The 17,759-nt window shown below is 39.5% G+C and overlaps 1 protein-coding gene and 1 long non-coding RNA gene across 3 annotated transcripts in view; one reads left to right on the top strand and one right to left on the bottom strand.

Moving 5' to 3' along the window:
* The window catches only part of RALGAPB (Ral GTPase activating protein non-catalytic subunit beta), an 87,689-nt gene that overhangs the window by 53,040 nt on the left and 16,890 nt on the right, over window positions 1-17,759 (top strand). For both annotated transcript variants that reach the window (XM_077778896.1, XM_077778895.1), the window contains exons 19-24: window positions 3,026-3,213; window positions 5,795-5,901; window positions 7,471-7,623; window positions 9,871-10,080; window positions 13,260-13,418; window positions 17,437-17,602. In XM_077778896.1, the coding sequence (XP_077635022.1) occupies window positions 3,026-3,213; window positions 5,795-5,901; window positions 7,471-7,623; window positions 9,871-10,080; window positions 13,260-13,418; window positions 17,437-17,602 (983 nt within the window). The remainder of the gene's footprint in view (window positions 1-3,025; window positions 3,214-5,794; window positions 5,902-7,470; window positions 7,624-9,870; window positions 10,081-13,259; window positions 13,419-17,436; window positions 17,603-17,759) is intronic.
* On the bottom strand, window positions 1,390-5,717 carry LOC144243752 (uncharacterized). Its single transcript, XR_013338754.1, has 4 exons — window positions 5,629-5,717; window positions 4,589-4,661; window positions 2,808-3,378; window positions 1,390-1,708 (listed from the first exon to the last, which is right to left on the bottom strand). It is a non-coding gene; the product is annotated as an uncharacterized LOC144243752 (long non-coding RNA).

Below are 17,759 nucleotides of genomic sequence, written 5' to 3'. Positions count from 1 at the left end.
CTTGAGTGGTTGAAAACTGACTAGATCTCTGTTTCCTGCCTTGTTGTCTGAACTCTTTGTCTGATTGTCAGGGCCCTCCTTATTCTGTCCCCACCCACACCAATCTTCCCCAGCACATCTCCATAATAGAACCTGGCAGGCCAGTTGTGGCTGTGAACTGGGCATGTTCTTATTTGTCTCTGTGTACTCCCTGGGTTTCAGGACTTCCTTCTTTTCCCCTCGGTCACATCCTTAACTGTTCAGTGCCCACATAAAATCTAGTCACCTCCATGGGACCTTCTTTGGTTATTCTGCTTCTGAATAATGACTCTTTTCTGCACTTTTGTGCTCATTCAGTCAAACCCGACCTCACAGCATGGAATTCTATACTGTCATGATCGTATCTGGTTCTATTTTGATACATGCTAGTGTTGTCTCCCCAACTTGGGTAGAGGCCACATTTCCTTCTTTAACACTTCTCACAGTGCTGAGAATAGTAGGCAGTTATGAAGTGTAAATTGGCTAGTTGGGTGTTTTCCCCTTAGTGTACTAATACAAATTCAGAATTAGGACTCTTGGAAGTCATTTTGGCAGCCCCTCTGCTTAAGCAGCTTGTAAGGTATACCATGTTATTTAGCCTCTAATTTTGTGATAGTCTAACCCCTAAGGTTCCCATTTCATTCTTATTTTTAAAAATTTGATGTTTACATTGAACTGAACTCTCTCCCACTTTAGCTTCTACTCATTGGTTCTGATTCAAACTTTTGATAGTGGAATCCTCTTTCCAGGCAGTAATGATGTCTGAAGATAATGCTTATAAAGATGGTGATTTGTTTCTGCCAGTACCTCAAGCTGTTTGTTATATGACAGAGAGTCAAGTACCTTTATCATCCTGATCATTCTTCTCTCGATGGTGTGGGTTTGACTCAGTACCTCTTAAAGGTGGTTTACTGAATGGAATATTCTAGGTGAGGATGGATGATCTTTACACACTATAGGATATTATATTTTCATTAAAATGCACTTGGAGACCACATTGGGTTTTTGAGAACTTGATGATTCGGGTAAAGTCACCTAAAATTAGAGTCTTTCACACATTTATTTTTTGTCTGCTTTTCTCATCCTGTACTTACTTGTTTGGGGGTATTTGTATGGACAAAACTTTACATTTAAACCTGAGATCTCTTCCTGTAAGATTTACCTCATTATTTGGATCCCAACTCTTCCTCTGACATATTAACTCTGCAGCTCAACTTTTGGTCAACTGCAGATTTAATGAGTCAGCTCTGTGTGTCCTAATCAAAGATACTGATGAAAACATTGAACAGAGATAGACTCACAAAGCACATTATCAGAGATTTGCGTTCAGGTTGACAGGCATTTTTTAGTGTTGTCTACAAGTTTATCATGATATGCTGTCAAATACTTGCATGTCTTGGTATCAGAGACAGTTCTCCCCCATCCAGCCTAGTCACTGTCAAGAAGAGAAAATGTGGTTAGGCTGGTATGATTCAATCTTAGTAACGTGTTCCCTTGAATCTTGCACGGAACATGACAAACTCCCTTGGTCCATATATTTTGCGACATCGATCTCTGTCCCGTGTTAGAAAACCGAAGTCGTGTTTTACTTTTTCTGGTCTGCCGGTATTTCGCCTATTTTCCACAATTCCTTAGAGGCTTGAACTCCCCATCAGATTCTCCTGGTCTTTGAAATTTTTAGACAGTTCTCCTAAGAGAAGAGAAAATGGATGGAAAACATCTGCTGAGCAATGTTGCCTTCCATTATCAGAGATATTTGGGTTTCAGTACTGGAATGAAAGGAAAAGGGAGAGGCTACTACTCAAGGATCAAGATGACAAAAATGATGTTGGGGAGTATGCGTTTTCCAAATGAGGTACATATGAAGGGTCAGGTGATATTAGGACCACAAGGCAGAATCTTTGTTTCCATTAAAAGATACTTTCTCTCTGTGCTTCAGTTGTTTCATTATAAAATGGGAATAATGTACTTATTTCATAGGCTTGTTTTGATAGCTAAATAAATGAAAGTGTGAAAAGTGCTTAGACCAGTGCCTCATGGTGAGTGCCATATAGAAGTTATTAATTGAATGTATGCAGAAATCTCTACAGACATAAACGTTTCTGAATGTTAAGGCTTGTTCAGTTGAATTCCAATTTATGAAGCATTTTTTTCTTATAGATTCTAACTTAATAATTGCAATAGTTGTGTGAGATATACTATTAGTGCCTCCAGTCTTATCTGTAAAATGAGGATAATGTCTATTTAGGACCACACAGTGAGAAGGCAGCAGGCCCTGGTTTCTAGTTGTTTAATCACTTACCACATCTGAGCCTGAATTTCCTCATCTGAAAAGTTGAGGTTTAGTTGGTCTTTGGGTCCTTTTTTAGATCTAGAATGCTTTAGCTAGCATAATCTTGAAGCCTGGAGCACATAACATTTTTAAAATATATCTTTAGGAGCTCCATGATTTGGAAATATGGTTGTCAGTTTCCCTGGGTAGCAAGCTCTGAGAGAAATTTCCTTGCAAGAAGTTTATTGGAAAGTGCTTTTAGGATCAGTTCCTAGGGGGAGTGAAGGAAGCAGCACTGAGCAGAGGGAAGGACTGAATGAGTGTAGGTGCAACAAAGAGCTCTGGGATTGGGTTGGCCCTTCAGAGTTCTCTCAAGTTAGGGCTTGGGGCTGGGGCTTTGTACTCTCACACTGCCCTTGCCCTTTTCGCTGGCCGTGGGCTATCCCAAGACGGAGCTGTGATTCTGAGTGAGCTGGTTCTTGTTGACTGAGAGTGAGTCCTGGAAAGGGACTCTCACCTGAAAGCTGTGGCCACCAAGTCTGCATCTGGGGGAATGGATCTTTCAGTCGTAGGAGACAGAGCAGCACACCACGGCATCCACCTCAGGGAGCAAATGTGACTTGCAAAGAGGGAGTGTGGCTGTGGTCACTTAAAAGCAGAAGGACACATTGATGCATGAGGTAAACTCAAGATTTTGCTTTGGGGATTAACTGTTATCTTTTGCATTCTCCATAGTATTATGCAGTTGCTCGGCGCATTTCCTTCACCCAGTGGTCCCGCTTCTCCTTGTAGTCTGGTGAATGAGACCACTTTGATCAAGTACTCCAGGCTGCCAACCATAAATAAGCATAGTTTCCGGTACTTTGTCTTGGATAATAGTGTCATCCTGGCAATGCTGGAGCAACCTCTTGGAAATGAACAGAGTAAGTTCCAGCACCTTGGGCCTTCTCCACTGCTAAATCACCGTGTTCTAGCACACTGCTAGTGGGCTGCTTCCAGGGTCAGGGACCTGTAGTTGCAGGAGCAACTGCAATTTCACAGCAACCTCGCATTTGTCAGAAGGTCTTCTAGCTATGTGGTGATAGTCACTGAAAAATAGAGGGTCAGAAAATAGAATATATGTATTAAATAGAATCTTTTAGAGGCTCTTTTATGTATCTGAAATACTAGAACTAAAGTAGTTCTACAAAAAGTTTGCTTTAGTGGGTTATTTTCTCTTGTTTACCATGTATAAAAATTACTGTTACTCTTCTTGACTTTGGATCCTGCCCTCCTCCTCTCCGAGCCCTCACTCCGCATTGTTCTGTTTCAGTTAATGGTGCTACCCAAACAGGCTGGAAATTCGAGGCGTCCTCTTGGCCTGCTCCTTCCTGTTTCTCCCTTACATAATTGGTATCCAATTACCCAGTGACTCTTGCATCTTTTTTTCTCTGCCTCCCTCCCAATACATCCAAATGTAGGGCCTTATTATTTCTTACTGAGATTATTGAAGTTGCTTCCTACCTGGTCTCATCCCCCTCCTTCTGGTTCCAAAATGTGTTACCCTTACCTCCATCCTACTTGGTGCCACCATTGTATTCTTCCTCACATATGGATCTGACCATACCGGTGCCCTCATGAAAACCCTTTCATGATTTTCCTTTGACACAACATACATGGTTTCCCTCCTCAACTTTCTCTCAGTTATAAGCTGTTTCAAGGTATGTGATTACCACTGCAACTCAGGCTACTCAGAGTAGATATATACGTGTGTATATATATATGTATACGTATATGTATTTTTAAGTTTATTTATTTATTTTGAGAGAGAGCGAGCGAGCAGGAGAAGGGCAGAGAGCAAAGGAGAAAGAATCCCAGGCAGGCTCTGCACTGTCAGTTCAGAGCCTAACACAGGGCTCAAACTCATAAACCATGAGAGCATAACCTGAGCCAAAATCAAGAGTCAGGTGCTTAACCAGCTGAGCCCCCCAGGCACCCCAAAGTACATTTTATTTTCCTGATGGTAATTAGAATCCGCCAGTATGTAAAGGAAGCATGCTTTCAGACCCTTATTTCTGGGAAAGTGATGGTTATGGAATTTTGGGACATAGAGAGCCCAGGGAATCACCTCATGTTCAGGCCCTCATTTACAGGTGAAGAAATGGAAGCTCAGAGAGGGTATGTGACTTATTCGGGGTTATTTGAAAAGTACATGGTACGACTAGGACTAGTGTCCAAATTTCCTGAGCCTCATACTGCCCCTTTATGTTGTCCTTGCTGCACAGTATAGGATTTTATCAGTAATTAAAGACTTGTTACCTTTACAAAGGTGAACAGGCTCTTATGATCCCATGCAAATTCTGTTGAGACTATATGAGTAGAATCCATGAATCTATAAAATGAAAGTGAGACGTTGCTCTGTAATTCGGAGATGAACGAGTTCCATTGCAAGTTTCCACTGTGTGGTAGTAAGATACAGTGATTTTAATGTCACATAGATGCGGCCTTTAATCATTGACCAGTTCCAGAAGTGCAGACTCCAACTCTTTCCTGCACGCACTTCATTCTTCTTTATTCCAGCAATAGGGCTTCTTTGACTTTCTTCCCTGGCTTGTGCCTATTATTCATGATTCCTCCAGCCTCCTACTCCCAAGCCACCTGCTGAGGAGTCTAAAATCCCAGTGTCCCCTCTGGGTTTCCTGGCCTGAGGGGTAAGTGTCAGCTCTCTTCTAGATTTTTTTAGGACTCCTCTACTCTCATTCCCAGTCATTTCACTGCATTGGAAGTCTACTAAAAATACAAACAATTGGGATTTTATAGATTTACAAGGACATTTTAATAGCTTATAATAACAATATAACAGAAGAAGTGAGAAAACAAAGTTTGAAAAAGTTTAATTCCCACATCAGGGCAAAAAGAGGGAATAAGGAGGAGGATCTGGGTCACTCAGGAAGTCCATCCTGAGTTCTTCCCTCCCCCACCCCCCATTTCCTACCCCTGAACCTCCGCTGGGATGGAACAGTACCTGCCTGAGGGGGGGCAACAGTACATACATAAGGTATGGGTGAATGCAACATCAGCACTTCAAATGCCCTGTCTGTCTTTCTGCACTTAAGTTGTTCCCAGTACTGGAAGTTAAGAGTATTGGCTAGATAGTGTTTCCCAAAAATGGAGGCGTATGAGATAATGTTAGTCAGTACGTTGGTGAACATTATTTTATGTAATGTTAAAAACACGTGTTTCAAAAATACATTATTAGCACACCAAAATTCAGTTTTTCCTTTAGAGTAAAAATACACAGTTTCCTTTCAAAACAGATTTAGTTTAAAAAAGAAAGGAAGAAAGATCCCAGTACTTACAGTATGAGGATATGGCAGAACCCGCAGAGGTGGCACACAGAGGATGAGACTTTGGGAAACACTGTGTAAGGACTTTGATTCTTAGAGGCTCTATGGTTGATAGCAGGTGTATTTTATATGGTTGTCATCTGAAATAAAAACTTTTTACATCACTATTTTATTCTAGATGACTTTTTCCCCTCTGTCACTGTGCTGGTCCGGGGAATGTCTGGAAGACTTGCTTGGGCACAACAACTTTGCCTTTTACCCAGAGGAGCAAAAGCAAATCAGAAGGTATCCATTAGAAGTTCCAGGGAAGGGACTAGGAGTGAGTGAGTGTATGCATGCGAGTGGGCATGTGTGTGTTATGATTTAAAGGTTAAATAACATTCCAACAAAATTCATTGATAAAATAAATATTTTCGATCCTAGCCAGGGTCTCCATCAATTGGTTCATATCAGAATCATCTTAGGAGCCCATAATTCCCAGATCCACTGAATTACTCTTTAAAGACATCTTCAAGGCGGGTGTAGTTTCAAAAAGTTTTCCAGGTGATTCTCACATCCCTTAATGATCAAGAACTACTGTTCTGAGCTGTGGCCTCATTTTTTATGCAGTGTTAAATATAATAAAACTCAGGTACACGCCATATATGAAAAAAATTTGGCCAGGTAATGGGACTTAGTTTCAAATTATTTTTGTATGATTTATTCCTGTACAGTTGGTAATGTGCTCCATAATTTTTTAAATATGCTGTATAATTTAAATCTTATTTGGGGTGGCATAGTTTATTTTCTTTATAACATTTGTAATTTTGTGAATAAAATTTGCTCCTGGTAGAAAGTTGGAAAATTCAGATAATAAGGAAGAGATTTTAAACCATCTGTACTCTTGCTTTCCAGAAGCAGATAGTAACTCTTAATATTTTAGTAGATTTACTAACAATCTTTTTTTCCTTTCTGTATACAGTAACATTAAATAGAATGAGTCATTTTTGTATACTGTTCTTTTCATTTACTACATCATAAGCTTTTACTTAGGTTCCTAAAAATTCTTTAAAATATCACTTCATAAAATGTCACCAGGTTTTAAGAGAGACAGTCACAAAATTGGAGCATGTGTCTAAAATCATTTAATGTCCTAGGTGTCTCTTTTAGATGTGTTTTCACCCTATGGGGAGCACACCTCTGTTTTTGCTTGGTGGCATCATACAGATCACATTCTGTCAGCAGCACTGTAAGCCACTAGATTAGCATTAAAGACAGGAGGAAGGAGATCAGGAAAGGAACTAAAATTTATAGATGCTTTAATATGTGCCGTATTCATTTTTATTTAGTCATTACAACAACCTTGTGATGGATTATTTCCACTTTTCAGATGTGAAAACAGAAGCTGCATAGCTAATACATATTAAAGCAGGGATTTGGAGCCATTGGGATCTAGACTTGGTGCTCAGTTGAACTCACTGTCTAGGGAGGCCAGAGGACCTAAACTTGTACTTTGTTACATGAGTTTCTTTGAGAACACTTGAGACAGGGGCAAGTTTGAGCCTTGATCTCTGAACTGCCCTTCCATTGGTTTACCACTTATTGCGGGAGAGTCAGGCCTGGGGCAGTTAGAGGTGTACAACCCATTTATCAGTCACAAAATCTAGAAGTTGATGAACCTTTTTATAAAAATAAAAAAGCACACTGGTACATAAGCTGTTTACCTTTAGTGTTAGCAGTGGTGTTTGTAGATCCTTGTTGAGCTCCAGTGTTACGTAGTCTTAGCAAACCAGGTGTCAGAGACCAGGGAGATACGTGTCATTACAGATGGCACCGAGTGTAATACACGTAACATTATTTGTTTTATTTTAACAGCTTTTTGTACCTGAACCTCGTCCAGTTCCTAAAAATGATGTTGGATTTAAATATACTGTCAAACATCGACCATTTCCTGAAGAGGTGGATAAGATTCCTTTTGTGAAAGCAGATCTGAGCATTCCAGATTTGCATGAAATTGTCACAGAAGAAGTAAGATTCTGTCAGCTGTTGTTAAGGGAATTACTATAAACATTCTTGAACAATTGCCATGGTCAAGACACTGCTTTTTTTGGTGTTATTAGAGGTGATTCATAAGATGACCTAGGTCTCTGTCATCCAAGTTACCATGTAGTAAGACAAGTGTGGTTTGTGGCTGATTGAAAGGACCTGGTCTCTCTTAGAGAGGTGTCACTGGGATGCTTGGGCTGGTCCATGGTAGGTTTCCCAACAGGATGGGGCCGTGATCAGACTCTAATGACGGATATTGGAGAAGGAAAACCTAATTTAGAGACTTTGATGACAGTCCAGTCAGGGAAAAGGAAGGACTAGCTAGCTGAGTGATAGTGGACGTTGAAGCACATGGAATGTATTGTGGAGGCAGAGCCAAGCAGTCAGTCTTTGATCGATGAGGGAAGGAAAAGAGCTGAAAGCTTAGATTCTGAACCTGAGTGACAAAGATATCAGTGCTATTTACAGGAATATGGGTTTGTTAGGAAAAGGGCAGATTTGGGAGGGCAGGCAAAGTGATTTTAGATTAATTTAGATAATTATATTAAGTAATTGGTATCTTAGGTCAAAGGAAAAGAAATTTAAGAAGTGGGGGACAGAAGTATGTCAGGGCATGAGAGAACAGAAGGGCAGGAATGGAGGCTGCTTATACCAGCCAGATTGCTCAGGGAGAAGACGCACTAAGTAGAGGCCCCTGGGTTTTGGCATGAATGTGCTGGTGACCTTTGAGAGCATGTCCAAAGAAGTGTTGAAGTTGGGTGACAGAGTATAAAGGTCTGGGTGGTGAATGGTTAATGAGACACAGTGAACATGAACTACACTGTCAGCATTTAAGGGAAGTGAACAGAGTGGATAATAGCATGAGGAAATGGCCTAGCTAAGGCAAGGCAAGGCTGCTTTTTACTTTTCTTTTTTATTTCTTTTTTTTAAAACTCACGGATGCCGAGAATATAGACCTGCTTAGAGGTTGAAAGGAAGGGGGCAGCGGAGAAGTGCCTGGTTCTGCTACCACAGCAAGATGGGCTGGGAACGTGAGAGGTAATAGAGGAAGGCCCTGCAGGCAGTAGAGTCAAGAGCTGTAATGTGATTGTGTTTAGGACAGCGCTCTTTCTGGTAAGACAAGAGAGAAGGGGATAGCAGGCGGACGTTCAGAGACACTTAAAGATGAAAAGGAGGGAAACCGAAGGGGCTTAATGTAAATTTTGGGTTTGGTTCTCAATGATGATATAGAGAGTAAAAGATGGCTCTTAAAATTGCCAGGCAGCCCAGCCCAGGTTAAGTGGCATCATCTGTAGTGAAATTCTATAACACACTGCTGACTTTACTCAGAAGTCCTTGGGGTCTGGAGGCATAAGTAAAAAAATTTGAGTGGTGTGGAGATTGATAGAGGTAAGAATGTGGAAGAATAGGAAACAAGACGGCCATTTATATGTTTAGAAGAAGGTATTAAGATGTTTGATTTGGGGTTTAGGCCTGGGTGGGAAGTAGATGAAGCCAGGATGCTAATGGCCTGAGAAAATGCGAGAAGAGATTGAATGCTCACAGTGATGAGAAAGCACAGCTCAGGAAGTGAGGGTGTGGGAGAGGTGCAGGACGGAGGCTTATGGTTGGAGTCAGGAATCTCAGAATGATAGCTCTTAAAAGTACAGCAAAGTACAGCAGATCTGAGATACAAAGTGTGCTTAAGGATGGCCAAAGCTGTGAAGGTTGAGAAGAGGTGGTAGAAATATAAGCAAGGTTGTTAAAAGGATCATTGCCCATCAGAGAGGACGGAGTTTAAACTGGGATTGATGGGAAGGGAAGTAGAGGGGTCAAAGAGCGTCCCTGAGAGTAGAGTGGGGTAATCCATTTGGACAAAGACTTTAAATCGTGAGGGGGCCACCACTGCAGGATGAAGGGGCACAGTGATCTGGAAGAGGGGGGGAGAGCAACAGCTCTGCCCCCTTTCTTGCCCGTTTGAAGGGAAGCAGAAGTAGAATGGTTTCATTTACGGCAAGGAGATGAAGGACATAATTGTTGAGGCTGTAGGGGAGGGTTTTTTTTTGGTATTTGTTTTAACCTTGAAACCATGTTTGCTTGGTTGTGTACTCTATTGAATTAAAACTCAAGTGTTGATCTCTGAAAATTATTTCATTTTCTTTACTGCTTTTTATTTTCATTTTCAAATTAAGATTAATCCGATTACTTTTATGATAGCTCCCCCAAAACAAAATTTTTCGTTTATTTCAGTTAGAAGAGAGACATGAAAAATTAAGGAAGGGCATGGCTCAGCAGATTGCATATGAAACACACCTCGAACAACAAAGTGAGGAAGAATTGCAGAAAAGAAGTTTTCCTGATCCAGTTACGGATTGTAAGCCTCCACCTCCTGCCCAGGAATTCCAAACAGCACGCCTCTTCCTTTCACACTTCGGATTTTTGTCTTTAGAAGCATTGAAGGTAATTTTCCTACACTTCTGTGAGTAAATATATTCTTAAATTAACATTGAGTCGATTATAGCTAAAACCTTTGATTGAGGATAGGAGGAATTAAAAAATAAACGTTACTCTGCATGTAAGTAAATGAAATTCTGTGGTGCTGTAGTTTTTACTATATAAGTCCAAGAAAGTTTGTCCCATGGATCCTCCCAGAGTCTGTCTGAGGGGGCTGCTTCGGTAATACATCCAGCTCTGAAGTTTCCCAAGTAATGTGTGACCCATATCACATGCATAAATGAATTCTACAGGTAAGTAGAAAAAGAATGTTAAAAATCTTCCCCTATCCACGTTTATTACCGAAGGTGTGGGCTATAATGGACCCTCCTCCTCCTCCTCCTCCTCCTCATCCTCATCTTTCTCCTTCTCTTCCTCTTCCTCCTCCTCCTCCTTCTCCACCTTCTCCTCCTTCTTCTTTCTTCTTCCTTTTCTTCCTCAGCGCCCCAATGGTGCTGTCTAGTGATTATAATTTTCCATTCATAGTGTCTATTCTAGTTGATTTTTTAAGCTTCCAAGAAAATAATTGTCATGCTTTCTTATCTGTGTCAAGACTTGGGAAAAAGTCAGAAAGTTGCCTGGTATATCTTATGAATCTTAGCCTAACTCTAATAACTTAAACTTGACAGCACACATGTACAAAAAAGCTATAAACTAATCTTACTTACGCATATATGTGTAGAAGTATTAAGGAGAAGGCTAGTAAAACTAAATTAAAAAAACAAACAAGCTAAACCAGGACTAGTCATGTAGATCCATAAATGGCAACCTATGAGAAATTAGAAGCACCCTTTGTTAAAATCAGCGGCAAAGGATATCTGTTTTGACCACTATTTTTTTTTTAATATTTTATTTATTTCTAGGAGGGAGGGAGGGAGGGAGGGAGAGAGACAGAGACAGAGAGACAGCGTGAGCAGGGGAGGGTCAGAGAGAGAGGGAGTCACAGACTGAAACAGGCTCCAGGCTTTGAGCTGGCAGCACAGAGCCCCACGCGGGGCTCGAACCCACGAACCGCGAGATCATGACCTAAGCGAAAGTCGGACGCTTAACCGACTAAGCCACCCAGGCGCCCCTGTTTTGACCACTATTTAATAATGAGAATTTTTTAGTCCATAAAATTTTTTTTTAATTTAAAATAGTCCTGGGTTAACAGAAAGTTGCCCCCAAAAATATACAGGGAGGTTTCCCCCAGTGGCAACATCTTACATAGCTATAGAAGAATATCAAAACCTAGTAAGTCAATGAAATATTAAACTAAATAAGAAGCAAAAACTATTGGAAAGAAGATAGTTTACAGGTAACATGACTTCCATTAGACAACCACTAAGGAATTGATAAAACATTTAAAATAAATGAGAGAGTTTAAGATCGCCACACAGAAAAGTACAAAAATTAATGACTGTTGCTTTAATATCCTATTAAAACTATAGTACAAAAGTACTTTATTTACAGTTGTGATATAGATGAAAGTTACCTGAATGGTGTACAAGATCTATAGGGAAAAACTTTAAAAAGTTACTAAGAGATGTAAAATAGGTATATGTTATGTTCCTGGATTAGAAGATCATCCAAAAGAACAAACCGATGAGATAGCTTTGAAAAAAGAAAAATTCAAAGGCTTTGCCACATGTAACAGATTCACAGTTCCTTATACAAGATTTCAAATTAAAGTAAAAGTGAAAATCAGAAGGTTTTTTTATATGTTTGTAGCAAATCCAAGTAAGTCAAAATCTGGCCTGAATTGACAACACGGCTATTTGTAGTCTTTAATTATTTCACATAGTGTGAATACTCTTCTGTTTGACTGTAGAAACAGTGTCCTTGGTTAGAGGGTGTTGCCTCAGCCCTTGCTGGGAATGTTGTGGTGTAGACAAGACCAGGCTCACAGTCCTTGCAAATGTAGAAAGGAGTAACCTTTGCCATCGCTGGAGCATGTGTTCTTGAAAAATACCATGGATGACAAAACCTTGGACAAGGTGAAGATCTACAAGAAGATAAGGGATTAGGGGAAAAACAAAAAGATTCATTTAAAAAGTTAATAGACTTTATTTAATAGAGTAGTTTTAGGTTTGTGGAACAGTTGAGTAGAAAGGACAGAGATCTCCTAGATACCCCAACTGCGCCCCTCCTCCCAGTATCATCCTGTTACTAACATCTTGCATCGATGTGGTACATTTGTTGAAACTGATGCACCATATCCATGCATTATTAACTAAAATCTATAGTTTACAGTAGAGTTCACTCTGTGTTGCACAGTTTCCCAGGTTTTGACATGTGTAATATGTATCCACCATTACAGTATTATACAGAACGGTTTCACTGCCCTAAGAATCCACTATACCCTGCCTCTCAACATCCTTCCCCCCCTGCTTCCCCCAACCCCTGTCAACCACTGATTTTTTTTTTTTTTTTAATTTACTGTCTCCACAGTTTTGCCTTTCCCAGAACATCATATAGTTAGAACCATACAGTATGTAGCCTTTCCAGATTGGCTTCTTTCACTTAGCAATATGCATTTAAAATTTCTCCATGTCTTCTTATGACTTGATGGTACATTTCTTTTTCTTGCCAAAAAAATGTTCTATTGTGTGGATGTATAGTAGTTTATCTGTTCATTTACAAAAAGATATCTTGGTTGCTTCTAATTTTTGACCATTATAAATAAAGCTGCTACAAACATTTGTGTGCAGGTATTTGCTAGACATGTTTTTAATTCATTTGGATAAATAACAAGGTGCAATTGCTGTGTTGTGTGGTAAGACTCTGTTTAGCTTTGCAAAAAACCACCAAACTCTTCCAACGTGGCTGTACCATTTTGCATTTCCACCAGCAATAAAATGAGGAAAAAAAGCATTAAAATTTTTTTCCAGACAGCATGATCTATTATAGAGAAAATAGGATTGGAAATTATATACATAGTATGATTGCAGTTGTCTTTAACAAAAAAAGACAAAAGAATTCGAAGGAAGTACACAAGAATTTTAAATAGTTTTTTTAGGATTATGGTTGTATTTATACCTGCCACTTTATAAATTTTTAAATAATTTTTTAATGTCTATTAAACTATGAGCAAGTATCGCTTTTATAATTAAAATAGTGAAAAGAGATAATAATTTTTTCTTTGTCCTTTCTTCCTTTGGTGGTAGGAACCTGCAAATAGTCGCCTACCTCCTCACCTTATTGCACTCGACTCCACGATACCTGGATTTTTTGATGACATTGGGTATCTGGATCTCTTGCCATGTCGTCCCTTTGACACAGTTTTTATTTTCTATATGAAACCAGGTCAGAAAACAAACCAGGAGGTAAGATTTCTGAATTTGGGTGTAATTTTTTATGCTGTAAATGGCTACTTGCCTTGTGCTTATCATAGTAGGAGATCGGTTAGTCTTGATGCTTAAAGACTTGTTGTGAACCAGTTCATAATTGGAATTAATGAAAATCGTGTTGCTCAGAGTCCTGGGTTCCTGAGTCTTTTGACTCTCAACAGAATGTGATTTAGAGCGGAGCCATAGTATGTCTTTCTTCCTCTTAAGGAATTCAGATTGACAGGACAAAAGAAACTGAAATACAGAAGGTTAACCACGAAAAATTAAAACTAGGCCCAGTTGCTTAAGAGTAAAACAATAGCAACAAAAACATCTTCTGTATGGCTCACCATGCCAGGGTATTGAAGTGAGTAACAGTCTTTCCTCTTGAAGAGTCCACCTTCCAGGTAATTTCACAAGCAAATAATTTCAGTTGCGACATGTGTACAGTAAGGAAAAGAACACCCGAAATAAAGTAAGAGATAAAAGTGGAAGATGTATGTAAAACATAAGTTAAATAAGACTTAAATTGGGTGTATGTATCAAAGAGACTAGGAAAAGGATGAAGAAAAATATAAGGTGGGGGAAAATTGAAAGCTGGGAGTAAACGACAAGAGATTTGAAGTGCCTGTTGGAAATGAATAGTTGAAACATGAAACAGGCTGGCAGTTACCAGCTTTTGACTAGGAAGGGGCCAAAGGAAGATTTATCAAATATAGTATTAGATGCGTAGGGCACTAGGACTACATGATTTTGGAATTCTGCTGTAATCCTTATAAAACTGTTAGCTGATCAGATTGAACACACTTTGAGAAATTTACCAGAGTAACAAAATGTTAATTTATATTAGAAGCACTATTTCAAATTATTAGTGAGGGGCACCTGGGTGGCTTAGTCGGTTAAGCGTCCGACTTTCGCTTAGGTCATGATCTCGCGGTTCGTGGGTTCGGGCCCCGTGTCGGGCTCTGTGCTGACTGCCAGCTCAGAGCCTGGAGCCTGTTTCAGTCTGTGACTCCCTCTCTCTCTGACCCTCCCCTGCTCACGCTGTCTCTCTCTCTCTCTCTCCTAGAAATAAATAAAACATTAAAAAAATTATTAGTGAGCTACTGGAAAATGAGCTTGATTTATGAGAAAAATCTTCTCATTTCAGGTTATTGATTCAATAAAGATTTATTAAGTGTCCACTGTCAGGTGCCAGGGGTATAGTAGTAAACAAGAGCTACAAGGTTTCTGACCTCCCAGAACTACTGTCTAAGGGGGAGGAAGACAGATGATTAAATAAGTAACCATAGTAAAGGGTGCTGATGAAGTGTGGGAGCCATAAACCGGAAAACCCAGCCTTATTTTAAGAACATGTCCTAGAGGAAAAGACATTTAGCTCATATTTGAGGTTACGTTGACAGTAGATTAAAAGGCAGATTGTTATTAACAAAGTAGTAACATGTGTAATGGCCCTGGAGGTAAGAAAATTCCATTTTCACAAGATTGTGGAATCCAGTATACTTGGAACTTGGGAGAATGTGGGCTTATGGTAGGCAGAGATGAGACTTCTGAAAGAACCCCAGAATGGCATTGAAGGGGTTAGGGACTTGTTGGGAAGAGGTCTAATGCATGGTTCACAGGAGTATAATAGAGTCATTTTTCTCCTTCCTGTAAAAGAAGACACAAACCGTTGCTATTGAGGTAACTCTTTAACTAATTCAGTTTCCTTAGCTTTCTAGGAACTGAGAATGATTGGAACAGTGCACATTCTCTGCAGCCTCCTGTAGAATGTCTGAGCCCTGCCTTGCCTAGCCACAGGGTAGATTTTGATTAATTTCTAGCTGCCAGCCACTGGCCTACAGGTTGATTTGACTCATGTATTGCAGCTTGATGAACTTTTCAGAAATTGTTTATTTAAAAGTTTCACTTCTAAATAAAAACTTTAATTGGAAGAAAACAGGAAGTGTTTGTCAAATCACTTTCCTGGCAGGTCAGTGAATACGAAGGGCTATAGGTGAACTAAATAGGTGTACTTCTATCGAAGGTATTAAGAGAAGATGACCTGGCTGCCAATTTTTTGCCCATTGGATTCACAAGTAACAGATGTTAACACTGCTTATTTTGACTTGAACAGGCCTCTTTATGATCTTGACATAGATTGGGGTTGATGAACCACATTTGGGAGCTTTTAAAAATAGTGATTCCAGGATCCCTCCTCTGCTGATGGTGATGTAGAAGGTCCGCAGTGATCTGATAAGAATCTTATGTTTAAGAAATTCCCCAGGTGACAGATTTATGTATCCCTGGTCCTAGAGAATCAGTGTCAGCTCACCTCTCTCTGAATTAAAGGATGGTTCAAATCTCTATATGCTGGTTTTGAGTGCTATAAATAGTGATACCTGTTGATGTCATGTGGTTTTTAAGCTTTTTCCTTTTGTGTTGTGTGATTTCTTTGTGTTTTATATACGTAGTTCATATGTTCATACTTTTAGTATTCTGTTACAGGTATTAAATTATAAGTTGAATGATCTTAGATTAAGAGCTATATAGGTCAGATAAATGAATTAATAATTTTAGTCATTTATGCTGACACAGGAATAATGTTTAATACAAAATTCAAGTTAAATAAATGTTCTATAAATATTATTTTCTTAAAAGTTTATTTGATAGAGACACAGTGTGAGTATGGGAGGGGCAGAGAGGGAAGAATAGAGAATCCTAAGCAGGCTCCGCACTTTCAGCGCAGAGCCTAATGTGAGGCTCGAACTCCCAAATCAAACTGTGAGATCATGACCTGAGCCGAAATGAAGAGGCCAGCGCTTAACCAACTGAGCCTCTCTAAACATTGTTAAATAAAAGGCTTAATGAAGTGTTCAAGAAAAAAATATTCCCTGAGTGATTTTGATAGATGCCTCCCCCTACTTTTCATTTATAATTTGTAGCAGATTTTTCATTTTCCTTCTTTTAGCATAGAGTTTTCAACAGCAGCAGTATTGCTATTTTAGGCCAGATAATTCTTTGTTAGGGGAGCTGTCCTATAAATAGGACATTTAGCAGCATCTTTGGCTTCTATTCAATAAATACCAGTAGCACCCAGCAGGTTGTGGTAAGAAAAATGTCTTCAAACATTCCAGCTGTGCCCTGGTGAGGGAAAACACCCCGGTGAGCACCACTGTTCTAGAACAAAGTTCTTTTCTTCTTGAGGCCAGTAAAAAGGTATTAAGCTAGTATTTAGTGAAGAGGGAGAGAACCTTCTGGTCACTTTATTTTTTTTTCTGGAATGGCTTCATTCTCTTCTTGGACTAAGAGGAGGATGTTTTCATGCTTATTTGTTAATAATACCTAATCTCTGTTGAATTTTTAATAGATATGTACTTTTTATATTGTTTGTCATGATTTATAATAAAATAATCACATACCTATGTAATGTAGCTTACTAACCAGGCAGTAAACTCTGTGAAGACAGGGGCACTTTTTATTTACTTTTAGTGAATGTGCCTGGTTCAGTAATTGTGTAGCTGGAGAGGGAGCTGAGGACTTTACTTGTGTTATCTCAGTCTTCACAGCCACCGTTATTATCCCTACTTCACAGATGAAGAAACTGAAACATTGTGGTTAATGGACTTTCCGAAGGCCCAGCCAGGATTTGAACGCAAATCTGTCTAACTAAAAGCATCATTTTTTTAAAAAAATTGTTAACGTTATTTATTTTTGAGAGACAGAGTGCGAGCTAGAGAGGAGCAGAGAGAGAGGGAGACACGGAATCCAAAGCAGGCTGAAAGCTCAAAGCCTGGTGTGGGGCTTGAACCACGGAATCATGACCCGAGCTGAAGTTGGATGCTTAACCGACTGAGCCCCCCAGGTGCCCCTAGGAGCATAATTTTTAACTCTAGTGATGTATTCCCGTGTTTATTCTGAGCTTAGATTCGATTTGTCAGACGCTTCAAACCTAACCGATTGTTATGGAGGTTTATTTTGATGTGTTCTTTTGTTTTCTTCATTATAGCTGATGATTGATTGGTATGTATTTCAGATTTTGAAGAATGTGGAATCTTCCAGAAATGTTCAGCCACATTTCCTGGAATTTTTGCTCTCCCTTGGTTGGTCGGTAGATGTGGGCAAACACCCTGGTTGGACGGGGCATGTTTCCACCAGCTGGTCTATTAACAGTTGTGACGGCGGTGAAGGACCTGAACAAGGTAAAACCAATAACGGTCATTTGTTTTTTTCTTGTTTTGTTATTCTCGATTTCTCCCCTTCACTAGAAGTTTGTAGTCTTATTTTAAAAAGAAAGAAAGAAACCAGATGTATATTAAGGAAAAGTTTGCTTCCCTTAATTCTAGTCCTCATAAGAGG

Source organism: Crocuta crocuta, unplaced genomic scaffold (assembly GCF_008692635.1).
Source record: "Crocuta crocuta isolate KB4526 unplaced genomic scaffold, BGI_CrCroc_1.0 scaffold248, whole genome shotgun sequence".
In the NCBI taxonomy this organism is placed as follows: Eukaryota; Metazoa; Chordata; class Mammalia; order Carnivora; family Hyaenidae; genus Crocuta; species Crocuta crocuta.
This window is presented reverse-complemented; position numbering and strand designations above follow the sequence as displayed.